The sequence below is a fragment of the Cyanistes caeruleus genome, chromosome Z (assembly GCF_971803275.1).
Source record: "Cyanistes caeruleus chromosome Z, bCyaCae1.hap1.1, whole genome shotgun sequence".
NCBI lineage: Eukaryota > Metazoa > Chordata > Aves > Passeriformes > Paridae > Cyanistes > Cyanistes caeruleus.
In genome coordinates, this window is record NC_141732.1 from 67,312,158 (window position 1) to 67,335,197 (window position 23,040).

The 23,040-nt window shown below is 40.6% G+C and overlaps 1 protein-coding gene across 4 annotated transcripts; it reads right to left on the reverse strand.

The window, feature by feature from the left end:
• Positions 1-980: 980 nt before the first annotated feature.
• ZBTB35 (zinc finger and BTB domain containing 35) lies at positions 981-21,845 on the reverse strand. Of its 4 annotated transcripts, none has more exons than XM_086869982.1 (8): positions 17,823-17,960; positions 14,099-14,237; positions 11,531-11,632; positions 10,408-10,552; positions 8,263-8,626; positions 7,938-8,160; positions 4,988-5,118; positions 981-2,654 (listed from the first exon to the last, which is right to left on the reverse strand). In XM_086869982.1, the coding sequence occupies exons 2-8, from the start codon at positions 14,220-14,222 to the stop codon at positions 1,992-1,994; spliced, it is 1,752 nt and encodes a 583-aa protein (XP_086726108.1). In that variant the 5' UTR covers positions 14,223-14,237; positions 17,823-17,960; the 3' UTR covers positions 981-1,991. The 4 variants fall into 4 exon arrangements, with proteins under 4 accessions (XP_086726108.1, XP_023800424.1, XP_086726107.1 ...); XM_023944656.2 differs by lacking the exon at positions 17,823-17,960 and adding an exon at positions 16,994-17,226; XM_086869981.1 differs by having other exon boundaries at positions 7,938-8,626; positions 17,823-21,845.
• Positions 21,846-23,040: the final 1,195 nt, after the last annotated feature.

Genomic DNA, 23,040 nt, shown 5'->3' on the forward strand with positions numbered 1-23,040 from the left:
TCCATGTCCCTCAGGGTGAGGAGGGGACACCATGCTCCCTCCCAGCCTCACTGGGAATTAGGATAGACTCCGCTGGGCACAACTGCAGAGCATCGTTCCTTTCCTACAAATCCATATGAACTACTGTTGAAAAGGGGAGAGCAAACACAGAACCAAAAAATAGCCCAGCTCTGCTTACCAACCACAGCCTTGCTGCCGATACCATGGAATTACTCAATTTACATTCGACTTAAAATCTACACAAAAACTAGTTGCTCAGATGCACAGTCATATTGTTCCTTTAATTCTACCGAGACAAACGTAGTCCATATGCATTTATACATAAAAAATTTTAGAGCTTGGCTGCTAAAAAAACAGGCCTGTCCTCTACACGTTATCGGAAGACAAGCTGCTTATCAAAAACCAGATATAAATAGCTAAAATTTACTCATGATTAACATTGGGCCACATCCTTTCCCTTGCACAGAATCTCATCAGATTACTTGCATCTCAGAAAACACAAAATATAATTAAAAAAGAATGCAAGTTACATTAATCAAATTTTTTAATTGAGATCCATGTTTCTTTTGGAACAGTATCTCATAGGCGATGGTGAAATAATTTTGCATGTAACTAAATAAAAGCCCAAATCCCAAGAAACAGTTCTGCATTTGAATATTGAATAGAAAAGTCTGATTTTAACAAAGACCTATAGTATTACCAAGAACAGTAGGGACTGTCCTTGTAAAAATTCTTCCCTTCATTTAAGGATTGGAAAATAGTTTCTTCAGGAGTTTGGAGCACCTCTAACCTCCAGCAGTAATTAAGACATCCTTAATATCCTTGACTGTAGACAAGCATTTTCTAAACTAATCTAACTTTACAGTAAAAAGCTATGACTCATATTAAGAGTGAGACTGATCCTTAACACTGGAACTTGGCACTTAATTGCCAGTCACTCAGTTGTTCCTAACATATTGGATGAAACAAATAATGCAACATTTAATGGTTGGTATTGTTTTATTTTCTAATATTGATTAAAGTATTTACACTTCTACTTTTCAATCCACAGTTTAGCACTCATACCTATGGCTTTTACTTTTATGTTTAGCACAGCTTTTTGCCAAGTGTCAGAATTTCATTAAAAAAACCCCCAAGAACCTGATATCATATAGACATGTCTCTATGTTTATGTTTAAACATATTCATTTTCAAAAATGATTATTTATAAAAGAAAAGCCTGCTTGTAGCTTTCTTCCAAATCCTGTTTATCACAGACTCTACCAAGCTTTTTCTATTTTTAAGTGTCCCTTTTAGGGTGTCCTGCTGCCTCCAAGTGAAGTCTTTTCCCTCCCTCAGCCCCCCACCTCTAACTTTAATGCAAAAAGAAAATCAGTAACCGGCAATTTCAAGCGAAAATATAAAGCACTATAACATTACCTACATTGCCTTTTACAGAACTAGGCTCTCAAAAACTCTATAAACTTTGTGGAAATTTAACCACTCAGTGTTGAAAAGGCACAGGACTTTTGTGCTCAGAGACCTCCAGCAACAGTGCTTTTAGCCCAGCCTGAAAGTTAAGATCTGAAAATTCACAGGTATGTAATTGCCACTTACAGCAGAACCCCTCAGATTTTACTGATTCTCCTGCCACAGACATCCTGCAAATTTATACAAGACTTTGCTTCTACTGCAAGAGGAAAAGAGGTGAAATTAATTTTACATATGCCCAGGAATGCTTTAACAATGATACAAGCTATTCATTGCTAAAAATCTCACAAAGTTGTCCGTGTCAGTGGTAGTTTCTGTTCCATGGCACTACATGAATGGGGAAGTATTTTTCACATATGAGAGAAGTTTAATTGTACATGAAGAAAGCTAATTTTGGTCCACTTGTCCAGCTTCCTATGAACAGCATATTGGAAATGTGACCAGTGACAGTTCAAAAACCAATGTAAAAGTTAACAAAAATAATTTGGTATTTCATTCTTAAAACTGCAGTGTCATTTGTCCTAGTCATCCACTTTTGCATTTTGTGTGTCCACTAATTGTTGTGTTTTTAAGTCTTCAGCTTGCTCATGATGTTCCTTATCTGCATCATCTGCTTGATTAGGATCCTTTTCTTCTGTTTCTCCTTGATCAACACTTTGGTATTCTACTTGTTCAAGGTCTGTTCCATCTATAAGTTCTGCCTGTACTTCTTCCATCTGTATTTGATTTACATGCTCAACATGCAACTGCTCCACATGAACTTCAGCACCTTGTTCAGTCTGAATGTGTTCAACTTCCAAGTAACTAATCTGCACCTGTTCCTGTAGTTCCTCCATCTGTGTGCCTTTCACTTGATTGTCCTGTATGAGATCCTGGTGCATCTGTTCCACAGTTACCTGTGCAGGATCCACTTGTACCTGAATTACTGGTAGGACATGCACTTGCTCAACTTGTTCTATTATTGTCATTGATGTTACTGGTTCAGCTTCCATAGCTTCCACTGGAAGAACCTCTTCTGTCACTAACAGTTCTGAAATATTGTGCATTTCTTTGAGATGCCTTCTCAGCTCACTGCCTTGCATAAACCACAAATCACATAAGGTACAGTGGTTGGGTTTGTCACCAGTGTGTATTACCAAGTGGTCTTTGAACTGATCCCAGCTGTTAAACACGCTGTTACAAACCTGAAACAAAAGATACAGCATGTTAAAAAGTTCCAACAGAAATGTCACAAAATACACTGCCTATCTGAGATTATGGCTTCACATTGCAAAGCTTCTTGCTACTTGGATTCAAAAAACATACATGTTAGAGATAAAAGCTGAGATGAAAGCTTCAAATGAACAGCAGACTTGATATTTAATTATTCTTTTTTTAAGAATGGTGAGCTATTTTGAGATGTGCTTACATGAGATACCTGCAAAAACCACAAGTCAGTAGAGCATTGAAAGTTTTCTTATCTGAAATTCATGTACAGTATCATACACCGATCAATTCATGTCTGGCACTAGTGTTTTGGGTGGAAAGATATTTATGCATTAATAAGGTGCAATGAAAGTGTAATACAAACTGTTGTTTTACTGACGTTCTAGATGCAGTACCACTAAAAGTACAACTTCTTCTTAACAGCTTTCACTTGCTCATGACGTTGTGAGGCTTAACAGGCTAGGCTGAACACTTCCATTTTATGATTTTAAAAATACCCCCTTGAGTGATTTCAGGACCTAAAACTTTTAAAACTACATCCCTCTCATTCTTTTCCAGCCAAAAGTACTGCCTCAACAGCAGACATGCTGTTTTCAGAAAGCACAGAGCTCCCTTCAGTTGGCAGTGTAGGTAAATAGCTGGGAAACAACACACAGAGACTGCAGAAATAAATGAGGTGCAGGGTAGAAGAGACAGAAGAGTGGGGTAGAATCAGGCTTGGAGTAAAAAAACACACAGGGCTCAGGAGTCTTTTGTCCATGCAAGTGTGTTTGGCTGTAGAAAGCAACAAGAACACACATTTCAACACCCCTTCATTGTTGGCCAACAGTTTTGAAACAGGACGTTCTGTCTCTTCATAATTTTAAGCAACAGCACAGAAAGATGATGGAGGGAGTATCTGACAGAATTAACTCAAGAGCAGGTCTGTCTAATTGAGACAAACATATCCATTTTGCTGCTGAAGTCTGCTAAAATGGGTTGTAATACTATTGCCACACTCCTCCCCCGCCCCAGGCTCGCACTTCAGAAAGAGATTGCACACACAGTTTTAAAAATACTAATATTTTAAGTAATCAAAATTACTTAGTCATACATACAGGTAATGACTATCAGCAGTGGCCAGGCACATATTTACTTCTTGCCACACAGAATGTAATTCAGTATGCAAGGCATACACTGAAGAGCACCAAAAGGACTAATCAAAAAAGGACATTTTTTTCTCCTCTTTGTTCAGTGAACAAAGATTTATTTGTTCAAATTCAATTCTAAAGAGAAAACCTAAAAATTTATCCAATAATTGCTGCATTTTCTGCAGGCTGAATGGACACAAATCCACATTCACAACATCTCGGGCAGGATAAGGAAGTTTAGAAAACGAGTTATGACTTGAATCAGCTCTTTAAAATTGAAGTGAGATTTATCTCAATAGCTTTTCAAATGTCAGTTACATATATTGACCAAGTACCTTAGCAATCTCTACAGCATTTGTTTGGCTTAAAAAAATACTACAGATTGCCACCATAAATTTGAATTACTTTCCTGACAAAATCCATATGCTTGGTATCAAACAGAAAATAATAAAACAAGAAATTAAATAGTAATTTTTATTTTGGACTTTAATTTGGGCTTCACTTTTAATGAAGCGTGCTTAGAAGTGGGAAAGGCCTAGGTGAGTGTATCAAGAACCTCGAAAAGGAAACAGAAAGACCAGTAAAATGCAGCCTACCTAGAAGAATCTTTATGACTATAAGTAGCATAAGGCTCCACATCAGTAATTCCATATTTTAAATTGAGATACTTAAATGTGAAAATTTATCTGCACATAGTGGTTGAATGTGATCCAAAGACCTCACTACCGTCTACAACTTCCTTATTAGAAGAGGAAGAGCAGGCACTGATCTCTTCTTTGTGGTGAAGATGACAGGACCAGTGATAGGATGCGAGGGAATGGCCTGAAGTTGTGTCAAGGGAGGTTTAGGCTGGATATCAAAAAAAGGTTTTTTTCACCCAGAGGGTGTTTGGGCACTGCAACAGCTCCCCAGGGCTGTGGTCACAGCAGCAGCCTGAGAGAGCTCAAGAAGTGTTTGGACAATGCTCTAAGGGACATGGTGTGACTCTTGGGGTGTCCTGGAGTTGGACTCAATCCTTGTGGGTCCCTTCCAACTCTGTATATTCTGTGATTCAGAATTATTTTACTGAAATAGCTCTTAGAGACATAAGCCCACTCTCATTGCCTCTCCTATTCAGTACTCCCGTGCTCCTTGAAGGAGGGAGGTACCTAAACTCAGACCCACCTACTTCCATTACCCACCTGACATTCATAAAGCTTCTTTCTTCCCTTTTTAGCGCCAGCTCCTGACTGACAGGCTGTCAGGTGACATTTGAGCGTGCTATTCCGAGCAAAACGTTCATGGCAGTTGGGACATTCAAAGGGTTTTTCACCTGTTAAAACAGATACAAGGATTTGTAAGTGTACAAGACCACCCAGTCTTCTTTCAGGTCTCTCTTCTTCCCCTCTTTCTCTTATCTAGGTTGATAAATAGGCTGTAAAGATGTGGCCAACTGGATTATTCTGCAGAAAAAGAGATGAAAATTCGGCATAAAAGGGCAGAAAAATGATGCAGAGTCATAACTCTCATTCAGAAGAAAACGAATGTAACAATTACCAGGAGCTTTTAAAGCATTTGTGGAAATTATATTACTATTCTGGGAAAATATTTTAAAGAAATAGAAGCTATTTCACACTTTTTTCCACACTTAATTAGCTTTTCAAAAGAAATTCACAAGTAGCTTAAGTGTCACACACTCAAAAGTTATAGAAAGATGTTAAATGGTGGGAACTTTCCCCCAATGCTTACAAAATACTACATTTTCAGAGAGTGTTGTCCAGGAAAGGCAGAGGACGCTAAACTGCCTTCAGTCTTGCAGGTCAAAAAACATGGACTTCGCCCAAGCAACCAGTGGGTTTGGAAATAGATGATCTTCAATGTCCCTACCAATGCAAACCATTCTGTGATTTTACAGAGTGTGCATGGATGATGAAAGAGCTCCTGGACAAACTCAAACACAAAAAGGAAGTCCATGGGATCTGATGAGATGCATCTGCTGGTTCTGAGAGAGCTGGTGAAGGAAATTGTTAAGCAACTGTACATAAAATTTGAGGTGAGGCAGTCTGGTGAAGTTCAAGATGACTGGAAAAGCAGAAGCATAACCCTTTCAAAACAAGGACATAAGGAAGACCTCGGAACTACAGGCAAGTCAGTCTCATCTCCATGCCCTAAAAATCACGGAGCAGATTCTCCTGATAGCTATGCTGTGAAGACAGGCTGAGACCATTGGGGTTTTTCAGCCTGGAGAAGAAAAGGCTTCCGGGAGGTCTAAGAGCACCTTCCAGTGCCTAAAGGTGGTCTACAGGAAGGCCAGAGAGGGACTTTTTACAAGGGAATGTAGTGATAATGACAATGAATGGCCTTAAGTTGAAACAGAGTAAGTTTAGGTTAGGTATTGGGAAGAAAATATTTTCTCAAAGGGTAGTGATGCACTGGAACAAGTTTCTCAGAGAAGCTGTGGTTGTCCCATCCTTGACAAGTGTACATGGCCAGGCCGGATGTGGCTTGCAGCAACCTGGTCTAGTGGAAGGTACCCTGTCCATGGTCCCAGAGGGTCAAACTAAATTATGTTTAAGATCTCTTCCAACCCAAGCCATTTTATTATCCTATTACTACACTACTGCTATTTGAATGTACTTGCTGGTATAGAGATTGAACAACAACAGGATAAAATAATTTTAGCACATTTTCTCACATGACTTTCAAGTTCAGTTTAGCATTCAATCAGTGGTATACAGAGCTCAGAATTTAAAAAGCCTATAATAGAACAGGAGCTTTTTCATTCTTTTAGGAGACCACAGTTAAATGATGATATCTGTTCTGATTTTAAGCTTAAATCAGAATTGTAATTTTAACATTCAAAATGCTAAACTGAAAGTAATTAGATTCCATATATTATACTCACTAGATCAATATATATTTAGTATTTTGTACCTCTTGTGGCGTGCTAGCTTTCTTTTAATTGAAAATCCTATTTTGCAAGAGTGACCAACATATTATGTATTTTGGATTACTCTGGTTATCTGCCACAATTTTTTTCTGAATAGATTTTTGTTAACTAGCATTTACTTGAATTGCTTATAATGGAGAAACACTCCTTGCTTTACAAGGGATAAGGACTTCCCAAAGCTTGTTTATAAAAGGAGCTTTTAAGAGGCTATTGGGAATAGACTGGACACTGCCATATATCAGTACTCAGCAGTCCCATACACAGATACATTCTAATTAAATTAAGAAATTCTAATTAAAATCTTTAACAATGATAAGCTGCAAAAGAAATAGAGCTTATACCCTCCATTAAACTTTTACTTGTGACTCATGACTGGCATATTAAACAAAAACATCTGGAAGATCAAGACCACATATATTTTACATTCAGTTCTCAGTGTCCAGTCAGCAGACTTTTCAGCAGGATGAAGAAGTAATCTCCCATACTAAAGAGAAGGAGAAGCACAAATCACTTTGTACTCAAAAGATGTTACCCACATTTCAAAGAGGCAGACTTCACAGTAAAAAAAGTGTACTATAATGACTAGAGATGTTTTGCCAGTTTTAGTAGTTTTGCTTAATTAACCAAGAAAATTCAAATCATAGATGAGATGAGACAAGAGCAAGGATAAAACCTTCCAAACAAGATGGTATAAGACATAAATCTTTGAGGGTATTTTATGTCTAATAGGCACTTGCTCAGAAGTTCTCTTACATAAAGAAACTCTCTAGACTGTATTCCATGAAGAAGATTGTGATCCAAATAATATTTCAACAGAAATATTTACTAGAAAATTTTGAAAATAGAAGTAGTTCCTCAGTTATTTCTGAAGAAGGGAACATGCCTTAAGGAAATAGTTTGAAAAAAAAAATCTTTAATAGACTTGACAGAAAAGTTTCCTTACTACTTTCTGGTTTTAGGTGACTTTTTTTAATTAAATCAATCCCCCAAAGGTTTACATCAATGGAAAAGAAAGAAACATGAACAAACAAAAACACGAACAAAAAGATACACCACCATTTTAGTTATAACTAGAAGCCAAGTATTTCTAGCACTCAGGACTCATTTATTTTCTTCAGCATATGATCTATTTCCCCAAAACATGCAAAGGCCCAAAATACTAGAATGAAGGCCACAAGCACAGGACTGTAGCGTGTTCTTACCTGTGTGCTTCCGAAGGTGCTCTTTAAAATGCCCAAAGTGATCAAACTGCTTGTCACAGTACTGGCATACATGTATTTTCTTGCCAGGTCTTTGCTTCTTGCTGGCACCACCTTCATCAAGGTGGTAACAGGTGAGGTGCTGTTTCAAAGCACTCTCTCGTAGGTATCTTTTATTGCATATGTCACATTTGTAATTCTCAGTAGAGTGTGTTTTCATGTGTTCCTTAAAATGGTAAAACAATTTAAATGAACGGTTACATTTCTCACAGTGGAATAAATTGTTCATGTGTGACAGCTGAAGTTCCACAATTTCAATACCTTCTACCTGTTTGCACGAGGAGTCAGTTGCACTATCACCTTCTTCTTGGATCTGGCATTTTCTCTCTCCCTGACGATACTTGCTGGTGATATCTGCCAAAAGAGCCAAAGCAGATTCATCTGATGTACCTGTTGTCTGTATGTACTTTATGGACTGCTCTGCAGAAGCTACTTCTTCAAGAGTTTCAATGCTGTCATCTTCCACTTTCATCGTCCCTTCAGCAATCTCGACCTCAATTTCAACAGGCTCTGATTCTACAGATGGCAGTGTTTCTGTGATAACATTAGAGGTTTCAGCAATCTTCCTCTTTTTTGGTTTATTTTTACCTTGTGCTTCATTTGATTCTAAGGGTGATGAATTTTCTTTGTTCCTGAAAAACATTTGCATAAATATGGTTAAGATCAATTAACAATGACATAACAGCTCCTGCCTAGTAATGAGGTTCTGCATCCAACACTCCCCTAGCTGTTTCTCAAAGCTGAATGACGACCACATTATCTGTGTGCACATCAGAAGCTAATTTGTCCTTAATCAACACTCCTTAGTGCAGTAAAATAACATTGTTAAAGCTGATAAAATATTTTTAAGTATTTAAAATAAAGAGCTCTGCTTGAATAATACAAAGAATCTATCAAGAAGAAAAGCAAGTTAACTTAATGACTTATCTAAAAATTTGCAAAATTCTTTACTTGGAAGAAAAACTCTTCTAAAATAATTAATTCTTTGGCCTGCCTACTCAGAAATAAGGTTCAAGTCCCTCCTATGCCATTTACCTCTTAAGCTCTGGAGTGTGTGCAACTGCAAGCAGGACTCTGAGCTTGTCAGAAAACACTTTAGCTGTGACTTCACATGATTGTTATACACACAAGGGTTACCATATCCCATAATTCAGGCAGGCACATTGCTAACAGCTGACATAAAAAAGCCACCAGGATATGAAAGGAGTATTCTAGTTTAATTTTCTAGGCTTAAACACTAGCCTCAGCTCTGTGCTGTTCTCCTTGAATAACACACACACAACCCCCCCTCCTCCAAATGTCAGGGCTCACACATCATCTCAAACACAGATACAGCTGAGTGGTTCAATGCTTTCAAGTCATCCACATCACTACTGTGCTGCAAGTTTTACTACTGATCACCAGTTTCAAAAATAAGTGTCTATCTTCCCATCAAACAGACTGACTGGAGTAAGCTGTGCTTTTCACCCTGCTCTGCACCATGATGCATCCTTTCATGTAATGCACTCCCTATCACTTCCAGGCCTTCTAGTAACAAGACACAAGACCTCCAGTGTCTCTAAGTCATTGCCAGATGTGTTACTAATGATGTAATGCAGGCCACAGCTTATAAATGGCACCTTGGTCTGCTCACACACAAGAAAACAGCGTAGCTAAACCCAGTTTCATATAGCTGGGATTTCTGATGTCTACAAGATGAGAGGTACATTGCAAAGGAGCTCCTGGATCATGTACCAAATGCAACCAGTGTAGCACGCAGAAGGAATGAAAACATGAGAGCACTTTATGGAAGTGAAATGGAAGAAAGGGGATAAAAAACAGCATGATGGGACTGACACCCATTTTTTTCAAGTTAGACTTTGGCAATGGATTACAGATCCTGGTACTGGCTGACAGGTGCTGCAGCAACATTTGATTGAGTATTGAACCCAAATAAAACTGACTTTAATAGTTACATTCATTCAAGAAGTTTGAGAGGTTAATTTTGCAGTAAGAGATTTTAAGATCACTGATTATTCTCTCAGAAGCAGAAAGCTGCACGAAATCAAAACACCAGCACAAACTTGCTAATGTTGTGTGATTACCAGAGACCCTGTCACTGTACAGCCAGCTGTCAGTCAGGTGAGGGCCATCAGACAGCACAGAGACTAACTATTAGTTAACACACAGTTCTACAACATCAGCAACATTTACAAGCCATGTCACTTGTCATCGAGTTGAATGTGACATTCTTGTTTTACCCTGTGTAATTCTAACATGTATGTTATAGTAGAAAAATATATGGTTCTATACAAGTTAAGGAGGTTCTGGCATAAGGAACAGCACTGAAGAATACTGGCAGCCACCTCTTGCAAAAGCCTCATTCAGACTCTCACCTTCAGTGTTGGGAAGAAAAAGAGGCTTATGTGCTTACCTGATTTCAAGGGCTTTGATTGCTTCTAGCATCTGTAGATACTCTGCAGCTTTCCAAACATCATTTGCTTCTTCCTCACCTTGTACCATTAGTTTTGCTGTATAGGTGAACTCAATTAGGTGACGAAATGCCATGTTACTTACACCTGCATACAGGCAAGAGAAACAAGTTACCTCCAACAGTTCCACAGCCTCATCTTCCCAGTGAATCTTGCATGCACGTCATTTTGATCACAGTACTGTAGCCACCAGTTTCATACGATTACACCCTTAAATGGCTCCACTGAATGGTCTGGATTGGAAGAGACCTTTATAATCACCTAGTTCCAACCTCACTCATGTTGGAATAAAAAAATCTGCTAGAGAACCGTGTGAGTATGGAACAACTGTGGAGTTTTGCCATGACAAGGATAAAAGGAATTATAAGATGGACAAAAAGCTGTTCCAAAAATATATACATTTGAACAAAAAAATGCTATTCCTGGAGGCTGAAATGCTGCTCCAAGAATTTAATTTCCTCCCTGCCTATCACATAAGTATTGCTCCGTGTCTGCCTTGCTTTTACATCCCAGCCAAGGCATCTGCCATTGGCCATCACTGACAGCCTTTTTAGCTGACCAGAATGGCTTTTCTCTGGGAAAGCTTTTGTCCAGTTCTGCTAGTCCTAAAAACATATACATGTCTGCCTGACCTTCACTAGCCATATATTAGGCGAAAGAAGGGGAAAAAAAATAATGAAAAAGCACCACATAATCTCACATTTTCCCTCCCAATATATTTAATACTGTTCTAATTTTGATTTTTCTTCAGGGAGGTTTTCTTTCCAGTGATGGTAGGTATCTCAGAACAACTCATGAATGAAGATCTAGAAAGTTAACTGCAATGACCAAGCATGTTCAAGTGTTCAAGGCCAGGCTGGATATGGCCTTGATCAACCTGGTCTAGTGGGAGGCATCACTTCCCATGGCAGGTGAGACTGGGCCTAGATGATCTTAACATTCTATTACTCTAACCCTAAACAGTCTATGATTCTATGCACTGGCCTGTCTGTACTAAGGATGCTACAATAATATCCAGCTTGACAACACAACTCTGAATGCTTTTATTTGCACAAGTCAGATTACCTTCAATCTCCACCAAAGGTTCCTGAGTGAAATCTTGGAAGAATTTGTGGAAGAACTGGCTACAGGCAGCAAGAACTGCCTTATGAGCTTTGAAATGGTGACCTGCAAAGGAAGACAAAAAGGTTGGTTTAGGGTGGTACCTTCCCCCCTCCATAGTGCAGAATAAATGCAGAAAAAAAGACCACCCAGCGCAAACACAAACATCTATTCCAGCAGCATATACTGACTGCTGCTTCTTTGTAACTCAGGACTCTACTGCAGCTGGCTCGTCCCTTCTCACACAGAACCTTGCTGACATTGCTGACCTTGCTAAAGCCTCACTCACATGTTTCTCTTTTCAGATGCTTAAGCAATGAATTATGGGAAATTTCTATCCTAACATTTTTCTGTATGTCTTGGGCTCAGCTCTGTATGTTTCAAGTTTTTGTTGCTCCTACAGACTGATGTATGTTATCACCACTGCCAGCATAAACACCACAGAACAAGTATTTCTGCTCTATTCTTTCTTCTATTGTTATAGAATATCTATGTGGAGTTAAGCCTGGCCAGGGACCTGAACTAGCCGACTATTGCCTCTGAAGAGCCACCCATCTATCTGAAGTCATGGGAATCTTTCATTCAAGTTAACAGCAATCTAAAAGTCTTTCCCAAGATACCCCTCTGTTGTTATGTGTCAATTACAGACTGGGTAATGTTGCTTCCTGTGTGGCTAGGCTACTAGAATGTTCATCCCCTAAGGTTATATATTGTTGTGCCTTCCCCTGTTCTTGTCTTTGGTTGGTCACCCCCACAGAGCTCTCTCTCCCTGGTTATTTTTGTTTGGCCTTTTGGGCAAACCCTATTTTCTTTTATTCCTCATTAAAGTGTTCCTGGTGCCAACCATCACTCCTGCTCCTATTTATTTTCTCTCCACCCTCTGCTCTGAAATCAGGGGACCTAAAGGTTTGTTGCAGCCACCCTCACTGCTACATATCTATATTCTATTTTTTTCCAGTGTTTTAGGTTGCAATGTAAGATGTTACCCAAAGTTCCATCTGTTAAAAACAGGTGGGGCAGTGTTCTTTATCTCTTCCATCCTCCCTCCAGAAGGATTTCTTCTGTTAATGGGCCATTGAGTCTCACTGCATGACTGATAAAATTACATCATCCCATTGCCAGATGCTCCACCCAGGGGGAGGAGCCAAGCATTCCTACCTGGATGTAATCTGAAACCTGGAACAACATAGGCAGTTTTTCTCCACTGGCTTCCCAAAGGAAACACTGGATCCATCTACACCACCACTGCATCTTCAGAGGAAAACTACAGCATTTCTACAGGATCACTGCTTCAACAGAACCACGTCTGTCACTCCAGGAGCACTGCAGCCACCATGGTGCTACCAACACCCTGACCAACAGGGTGTCAGGTTGTATTCTGACTCTGTCAGTGTTTTTTTTGTGCTAATGCATTTTTATATTAATTTTCCTAGTAAATAACTGCTATTACTATTCCCATATATCAAGGGGCCTGAGAGCCCCTTAATTTCAAAATTATAATAATTTGGAGGCAGCGAGTTTACATTTTCCATTTCAAGCGAGGCTCCTGCCTTCCTTAGCAGACACCTGTCTTTCAAACCAATACAGAGAATCTGTATTTCTTCTCCCCATTGGAGGCATGAACATTCATAAGGCTTAATGGTATAGGGATAAAAGAAGCAACATGGATTAGAACTACTCAGCTACACACAAAACCAGCTCTGAGCCCAACACATGGATTTGGTAATGACAGAGCAGGAAAAAATATTTCAAGTGCTGTCAGTGAAACTGTGGCTGTGCCTGAAGAATATTTTTTTTCTTCATTTGCTTACCTCCTTCTAATCTAGACTCTCTAGTATCCTTTTTCTTCAAGTGAGTTGCTGCTATCCATTTAAAGATCAGGAGGTACTAATTTAGCTAAGTCTGTCCTAGTGGACACCGCCTATATTCTGTATACCTGTAGTGTTGATCCATTCTAAGAAGTGTTTGGAATATGAAGGAGACTTAACTGATCTATCACATACCACCTTTTCTAAGGAGATAATAAGCACTTGTATGTTCATTATCCTTTTTAAACAGTTCTTATGCCCTTAGAACACATATAAAAAGTGTGTGCTGCTACCCTCTTTAAAGTATACATTAAAATAGTAGACAGATACCAGAGAAGCTGCTGTGAGAAGTAAATATTAATTTAAGGTGTGGGTTTTTTGTATTTAAATACAAAGTATTTGTGAAAGTTCTCTGCATGCAGTCAAAAAGATCAAGTCAGAGAAAAATATTTTAACAATGTTTTGGGAATCCCTAGGACATTAAATATACCACAGGAGTTTTGAAGAGGGCTTCTATCTGAAAATGTTTTAGTCTCTTGGTTTGGGAAGCAGAAGCAAAATTATTAATCACTACAATGAAACTTTGCAAGTAACTTGCACACAGGTACAGAACCACGAATTTGTTCACAGCCCAATTTGACACCTGACCATGAAAAATCCGACAGCATCCCAGCACAGCTTTCAGAATTCTCTGACTATCAACTGGTTGCACGCCTGTACATACCATCGACGATCAGAGTGATATCTGTAAACTGGTCCTGCTCACGTTGTTCATTCAGTCTATCCAAAATAACTTTATAGTGTTCAGGAAATTCCTGGATACATTCCATCGTTTCCTCAGCTTCCATGGCAGAAGCACTGGTCTGCAAAACAAATGGGATATGACAGTAAGAATACTGTGCCACTCAGTAAATACTGTGCTCAGTCAGGAAATTATACAAAAGTGAACTAAATAGCACTTTGCCAGACTATAAAACCAATGGAAAAACTGTCTTGCCAACAGATTTTTTACCCAATGTTAGCTGACAGGTAGGAAATGGTACCATTAATGACATGGAATATTGTCTTATTTGGACACATGAAGAAACACCAAAATGGGTTTCCTTATCCTACAGATTCAGGAAGGACCCACCACCCTCAAAGTAAATACTGCAGGGAAGCAACATCCCCACAGCTATTTATTCAACGCTGCAGCAGCATAATCTCAGAATCTTCATATAGTTACTTCTTGCAATCCCATCAATCCACTTGGTTAACAGACAGTTCTTAAAACGTTTATATTTAAGTGACATTTTGGAGCTCACGAACACAAGATGTTTACTTCCTTTAAATATGGATCTAATAGAGCAGCAGTTTTCCACTTCTGAGTGCATCACAATTGCCAGGGATTTCATTTACTGTCAAGCTTATTCATCCATCCTACTTACAGTTCTTCCTCTGTAAAGTGAAATATTCTCTGCCAGCCTTGTGAGAAAGACATATAGTGGTTGTAATCTGATATCCCTTCCTCCCTTACTAACACAATAAACATAGCTGACTGGGGGTGGATCCTGCAGAGGATCTTGGACCTGGAGAGGTTTAGCACAACTTGGTACCTGTGGATGAGATGCAGACAGTAGTCTGCTGCTTATGCAGAAGAACCTCAGGAGAGCATCCAAGTGCTTCAATTAAAGCACTTTACAAATTACCTCCTGGAAAAATTACTTTAGATCCATGCAGCAACACTCATCTTCAACTCCCACACTAACATGGCTTACACTTAGAATGCTGCAGAAAAAAAAAATTACAGAGTTCCTGTTTACACCAGAAAACACACTCCCTTCTTGTCTTTTCTTCTCAGAAAAAAAGTCACCCATGAAGAAGTCATTTTGCCAAGAGAATGAAATACGTAGAGCAGAAGCACCTACTTAGGGAAATCCAGCCCTGCCTGCTATTGCTACGCTGCCAACCACAGAAATGTTGTCCACAAAAGTTTGATTCGTTACCTAGTGTGCAATAAGCCAGTAACTACACACTCCAGGTGACACTGAATATTTATTTCAGAGTTGTGCAAGCCTGGGTGCCCAGTGGAATTCCACAAATCAAGTACCCAACTATAAAAATTTTTTACAAATTATACATTTTTAGCAAGAAAAAGGATTAGTATTCATTGGTTATAAGTAACCCATTATTATTCTCTCTTCTACTGCTTCATTATTTTCTTGCTTCCCATGCTGATTAGTCCACATTCAGTCTCTCTTATTTTGGATCAGCGGGTTTCTTGGGTTGGTCGTTGCAATCTTCCTCAGCCAGAATTACCTGTTACCCAGCTAGAGCTGATTCCAGCACAATTGCTGACTTTGCTTTATTTGTTTCTTCCTTATGTGGAGTTTCTGCTACATGTCCCTGTGGCCTCTAAATTCTGCATTCTCTGTGTCCACTGTCAGTGGTACACCCCTTTTCCCAGGCTTTGTTAGCCTGCCCTTAGTTCTGAGATCTTAAGTATGCCTTCATAAGCTTAAGAAGGCAATGCTACCAACAAGTAATTTGTTTTTCTAACACCTGGACATTACTTAGAGCTTGCTGGCTACTCTGTTTCATGGATTAAATCCTCCTTGTTTGAAGAGGCTTGACAGTACACAAAGATCAAGCATCAAAGCAAATTATTTCTTAAGAAAATTCTACATATTCCATATTCAGCACCAGAAACAACTGTTAGGGTCTTCAAGTGGGCAGAGGAGCCCAGCCTGCAGGGGAAGATGAGGTGGAAGGGAGTGGATGCTGCTGCTGTATTCTCTTCACCTCATCTGTAATGGTGGGTCTAAGACAGACAACCAGAAGTTCCCACCTTTCTTTCATCATCTGGTATTTCACATAAAGTCTCACATGGGAAGGTGTCAGCTACCTACTTCACAGTTTAATTCTTGCACATTTTTGACACAATTATAAAAGTCATCTCATAAAATTATAGTCATCTTATAGAGTCATCTTATAAAACGGCAGATGACTTGCAATTAAAAGCATAATTCCTAAAAAAAAAAAAAATTAACCTCCAACTTTCATGATTTTCACCTCCCATGACTTCTGCTTTACTTCCAAAACTGACTGTAGGATATCTTAAAAGAAATACCCCAAAACTCAAAATAATAGAGCAACCTTAGCTCAGCAAACACAAGATACTTTAAAAAGCTTTTTCCTTAGAACTCTTAAAAAACATAGTAAGAAACATACAACTTATGTTAGGCCGGTCATTAATTTACACAGAACTAGTAAAAATGTGATTTTACTGTCTAGCTAAATGCAGTTGCAGCGTCACTGAGTATTCTCATTTTAAAAACCCCAGTCATACCGCACAAAACCAGCACATGTTTAATAAGAGCGTGACTGCTTTGGCGGAAGGAGTGAAAAGTACAGTTGGGAAAACAAAGCAGCTGAGCAAGAAAAGACAGAAGTGATCCAAATTCCCACAGATGCGGGACAGACTGCTTCAGCTGCCTGTGCAATTTCCTTGAAAGACTCATTGAAATACTGTCTTAGCCTGATAAGTTTGTAACCCTAGACGCATTTCATGTGATGTTTGTATGATTCTAGCCGAGCTTTTTTTTATAAATCCACCTCAATGAAACCATGTTATTATTACTATTCTCCTGGGCTGCATCTGAACTCCGTGGACTTGAGGCACCAGATGTTTGTTTCCCGCACATGGATCCCAGTGGCAGACGGGGCAGTGCTGGGGCAGGTCGGGTGACCCGGAGGAGCTGACGCGGAGCGCCCACAACACCGCCATCTTGGGAAAGGGGGAGCCGCGGGCTGTGCAGTGCAGAAGCAGGAATTCCTCATGCACAGTGCCGCGTGTTTTCCTCAAAAACAACGCTCAGGCACGGCGCAGGCCTCGATCCCGCCCCACCCCTTGGCCCCGCAGCGCGGACGCAGGGCCGGTGCCGCTCCCCCCGGTACTGCGGGCACAGCGGCCGCCAGGCGGCGCCCCCGCCACCTCCGCCCCACCCGGGACTCCCGCCACCCGCGCGCGCTTCCCTCGGGCTGCGGCCCGCGCGCCCCGCGGCCACCCGCGGCCTCATTGGCGGCCGCCGGTGTCAGTCAGCGCGACCCCCGCCAATCGCGAGGCACGGGCAGCGCTCGCCCCGGGCGCAGAAGCCAATGAGAGGCCGCCGAGTGCCCGGAGCGGGCGAAGGCGGAAGGCCTGGCCCGCGCCCAGGGCTGGCCGCACACGGGGGATCGGAGCGCAGCGCGGGAGGCGCCGGCAGGCGCAGGGGTCCCGCGAGGCGCTCCGAGAGGGGACCTGACCGCTGCCGGCCCGAGCCTGGCGCTCGGCAGCGCCGCCGCCTCGTTAGTCCTTATTACGTCATCAAAGCGCGCATTAAATCGATCCCTTTTCAATTCCCGGCCGGGTCGCGGCCCGACGACGCGGCGCTCCAAGGAGTGGGGAGGCGGTTCCGCCGGGGACTCACCGGGAGCAGCTCCTCGCCGCGCCGCTTGCCTCTCCACCGCCGCCGCTTCCTGCTGCCCGGCACGCTGGAAAGCGGGGCTCACGCGGGCCAATCCCGACTCGCATTCCCGGCCTGCCCCGCGCTCACCTTCCACGCGACAGGGCGCGCGCGCGGTGGGGGCGGGGCCTGGCGGCCCGGGGCATGCTGGGAGTTGTAGTCCATTTGTGCAGTGTGACAGAGTGGGTCACGCTGGAGGTGACCACAGCGTGTCATCTGGTCTAGTCCCCCTGCTCAAACAGGATCATCCAGACCACATGGCACAGGATTGTCTCCAAACAGTTCTTCAGCATCTGTGAAGTTAGACTCCACAGCCCGTCTGGGTCATCTGTTCCAGTACTTGCTCACCCATGCTGTAAAGTTCTTTCCCATGTTCAGAGGAATTTCCTATGCATCAATTTCTGCCCCTTGCCTCTTGTCCTATTGCTCAGCACCACCGAGCAGAGCCTGGTCCCTCCTCTGGCCCCTCCCTGCAGCTGGTCCCCTCTCAGCTGTCTCCTCTCCAGGCTGAACAGCCCCAGCTCCCTCAGCCTTTTCTCAAAACAGAGATACTCCAGTCCCTTGATCATCTTTGTTCAACTCTGCTCTTCTTGCATACAAGGAATGCCTGTGTCTCCCCTTCTAGATGCATTCTGCAGTTGCATTGCAGTGCATTCCTTAGTCTGGCATGCCAGAACATTTTGGAAGGCAGGTGATGTTAGGGTCATATACACCTCCATAGGCAGGACTCATACCCACAGGATTCCCTTCATCCCGTGCCCCTTGACTCTGTAACACAGCCATTCCTCCAAGCAGTTCCATAACACTGTGTTACTTTATAATTCAGACTGAGCTGTGCCCAAAATGGGTATCATGAAGTGGTGTGAATAGCTGAAAAGTCAAAAGTGAAACACTGCCCAGCAAGGGTCACTCTGAGGTGCCCAGCTGTGCCCCTTCAGGTCCAGGTCCCCACAGCTGCAGAAGGACAGGCAGAGGCATCACCTTGCAGCTCTAACAGAGCTCCTGGACTGTTTGGCTAAGGCACCTTAGGATGAGACGACAAAATCATGGCACTGGCTGTAAACAGCCCCTCTGCCATCCTGTCTGAGTGCTGACAACATGAAACTTGCGTTTCTTTTCTACACTGGAGTCTTCAGGGGTCCTTTAGTCACTAGGTTTCATGGTCTGCCACCAGATGAAAATGTATTCATCCAAATAAACCAGTATAAGAATAATTTAACTTGTCAGAACAGACAGCATGATCATCCCTTTGACAGCCTCTGTGTTGAAGCTGACAAGAGAAGAGCAGCATCATGCAGTGGCTTTAATGAGTTTGCCCATGTTAAGTCCTGAAAATCGATTTGTTTATGAACTCTGTTCATTCTCCATGGTGCTTATTGCTCAATGGCCTTGTTAACATAACAGTACTATTGTTCTTGTCAGTAGGTCTGCTCAGTTATTTGCAACCTAGGAGTTGCCTGCCACACCCATTCTTGTTTTCTGGTTCACAGCAATACATAAGTAATGTTGATGCCTCTTGCATTTAAAAATATATAAAGGTTTGTTCTGAAAGTAGCAGAGATCTATTTTTTAGTGGAAGAACTTTATCTCCAATAGTTTATAATTCAAAAGAAATACGGCTAAAGCTACCACTGCAGCAGAGTACAACACAAGAATTAAAATTTTACATTCCAGCACCTTCTGCCTATCCGTGTTGGTGGTTTGCTTGTTTTTGATTAATGTATGGTTTATTCTGACCATTTAATTTTATTTTTTTTTCCATAGCACTTTCTACTTTTTCCCTATGGCTTCCTCCATCTAGTTTTAGTGTGAGGTTAGGCTGAAGGTTTTAAATGAGAAGTTTGTACTTGGTCCTAATAGCTTCTCAAATAAAAAATTACACTGACTAAGCTGTAACTCATGTTCTCCATTCCTCTCTGAGATGGCTGTGTTGTTTCCCAGTACTACCTCTAGGATTTCCAAGTGTTATGTTACAAAACAATGCAATTTAGTTATAGTAAGTCTAAAAACTACCTGGTTTACAGTGCATTTTATTTACATAAGGAAGAATATGTTAAGCAAACATCTAAAGGATCTTTATCAATAGGTCTAGTTCAACCTGTATTAGCCATTTATATGTCTAAAAATTACCTATGCTTTTCTCCTTTTAGAGAATCACCTCAATGACACTGGAGAGTCCTGTATTAATTAATATAACATTCTTCTGGACATAACATTTGTCTGAGTTTGGGAAAGTCACTGAAGTGTAGATGTTCTCATCTAGCTCCAGCCTCTCACAGCAGCTTTGAATAGGGCTGAGAGCATCTCTCCAGGCTGAGCATTGTGAGTCTCTCCCAGGGGGAGCTGTGAAGCAGCAAACAGACAAATACGAGTACTAAACTAATAGTAGAAAATTTTGAATCATATATTTTCCTTCTTTAATAAAGGAAACCCCTCTTTGTCTGAGTAAATCCAGGAATTAGCAAACTGGAAATGTGAAATTAAGAATTCAGAAGGCCTGCTTATGTGCAGCATTGAGTAACTATTGTCCAAAAGCAGGTGATTCAGATAATGAATGAAGGCCAAAAGGGACCATTAGCTCATTTAGTGTGAGGCCATCCACTTGGCAGCCTCTGACCTATATCCAGCTTGCTGGAAACTTCTGACTGGCTCCCAAAATGGTTTTGATAGCTGTTTAGTTTACTCATAGTACACCCAGATCTCCCACATCAAAAACAAATTATTCATCAGGTAGGTATAGAATACAGGCAGCTGCAATATGGCCTTTACTGGTCTCTTCTATTAGAAAAATTCTTACGAAATCAACTGGTCATTCCTGTAGTGTTATCAATCATTTGCAAGAAATCTTCTCTGTATCAGATGAGTCAGTACGTCTCCCTTGCACAGTGACTTGTTCTGTTCATGAGAAGACTTTACCATCACGCCTAGGGCAAGCCAGATGTGTGCTGTTATGCAAGAGGAAAACCTTTCTGTTGAGCCCCTTTGATAGGTATGCCGAGGGCAATAATATTAGTGTCTGTTTAAAAGGTTTTAAAGGAAAATAAACATGGATTGTGCTTCTGATGGAGAGCTGTTCTGTTAATTCTCCTTATTTCCTTATTATTTCCAGAGCAAAGGGAAGATATAAGGAGTTAAAGATAATCAAAATGGTAGTGGAACTATAAAATGCAATGCTTGAAAGCTGTAATGTGTAGAATTGTGGATTGATGTAAAAAAGTATTTAAATGTTACTCCTGTGACACAAATGTATCAGCCTGTTTCTTCGTTATCTTTCTATTTTCAGAGGAAATGTCCAGCTAGGACAGGATGTGCATTTATATCTATTCAGTATTATCTGCTGACGTACAAGCTCCATGCCAAGTCTTATCTACTGTTTACAAGTTCCATATTTTTGTGACCCCAGAAAGACCAGCTGACCAGTGAAATCAGGGAGATCAGTGTCTGCTGAACACTGCAAGCAACAGTAGTTGAATTCTAGTTCTTATCTAAATATTTTCTTCTATATAATTTTAAATATCTGGAGGAAGAAGCAAGTCCAGCAACTTACTGCTTCTCAGTTTCATAAACCATAGTGATTTGGATTCTTCAGGATTACAAGAAGCATGCCTAAAGAAATTAGATGTTAACTACTTAGTTATTTTTTTCTTTTAATTCCATAATATAGAATCATATATATAAATATAAAATGGGTTGTGTTGGAAGATCATTTCCTAGTACAAATTCAGCAGGCTTTGTCTGGAAAACCTCTTACAGAAAACCTCTGTTAAATATTTATCTGTGTTTATTGTTAAAATACATATACACTGTGCAATTTTTGTATGAGTATGCATTGTGCATGATGAGTAGAAATAACACACAGAGACATTATTATTACAGAGTTCATATATTTAGTTGGTACCTCTTCTGGACATGTGAAACCACATGTTTCACAGCCAAATCTTTAACCTCATTTGGAAAAGTATTTTTGTTTTGTGAGGTTTTTTGATGAGCAACAGTGGACACAGTGCATTAGGACTTGAAATACAATGGCTTTTCTCATTATCTTTCACAATCTATGAAAATCTACAGAGTCTGGAAGGGGTTAAAGCTAAATTGTAAGAAAAAGTTTTGACCCAGCCCACAACTGTACTTCCATGTATTATACATGTAGAAACATTTACAGATAATTTTAGATCACTCCTCTATCAGGTCAGATAATCTTCCTACAAAAATGTAGTTCTATGGATCATCCTATTGCTCTGTGAAATTATGTATGGCTGATAGGAGCATAAAATGTTCACTATAAACTTTACTCCAGAACCTGGAGACAATTAAGAGTCATTCCACATGCGATTAAGATAAGATTAAGAGCAATAAAAAGTTGGAAAGCTGGGCAACCTAGAATTCTTCCTGTTATCTAGAGGAATATTGCTTTCCCTTCAAGAATTTTTTTTTTTTCTTTCTGGCATCAAATGCTTCTTTCCTTCCATCAAATGCATCTTCTGTCTGTGCAAGATGATGTGTGCTCTGTGTCACATTGCCTGGGACTGTGCTGATTATGATGAGCACTCTGCAGCCTCACAGGTGGAGCAGCTACCAAAGCACACATGCTTCTGGAAGACCACCCAGCTTCTGTCTATGTTGTCACTTCAGTTCTTAAGGCCAGCCTCACACATGATCCGTGCTGTAATTCTCAAACAGTGCCTGAGCTGCTGATTGCATAATGATTTGCCTGAACAGCAGAGACCGAAGTCCTGTGTTGGCTTCAGGACAACTGAAATTCCTCACTGTCCTTTAGTTTTGTATTTTGTTACTAACGTAGGCAAGCACCTGTGTTAAAGGATTAACAGAAGTTAATAACAACATTTACAAGCAAGAAGCCTCTGCAAAAAGGGGAATACAATTAAAGAGGACTTATTGTTAATTATTAGTGCAGTCATGGGATCACTTCTGCATTTGGTTTTCTGGTCTGTCTGTCCTGAATGCCTGTTAGCTGAAGAGAATGTTCTGCCACTTTACTGCCATGATTCTTAAATCATTACATTTTTTTTTCACTTTGCAATCATACTTTGTTTCCTTTTTTTGAGCTTCTACAGGAAATCTAGCAAGGATTATGATGCAGGATCAGCAGAAAGAAACCCTGCTTTGCTGTGTTTTTTTCCCCTTTTCTGACAAGAAAAAGGTCTGAAAATATCAGCTTGCA

Bases quoted from the DNA above. Each gene is read 5' to 3' on its own strand.
- ZBTB35 (XM_023944655.2), bottom strand. From the start codon at position 17,140: ATGGCGGTGTTGTGGGCGCTCCGCGTCAGCTCCTCCGGGTCACCCGAC. The intron at 11,633-14,098 runs GTATGTACAGGC...CTTCCTTTGCAG, and splicing joins TATCACTCTGATCGTCGATG to GTCACCATTTCAAAGCTCAT. The intron at 8,627-10,407 runs GTAAGCACATAA...AATGTTTTTCAG, and splicing joins ATCAAAGCCCTTGAAATCAG to GAACAAAGAAAATTCATCAC.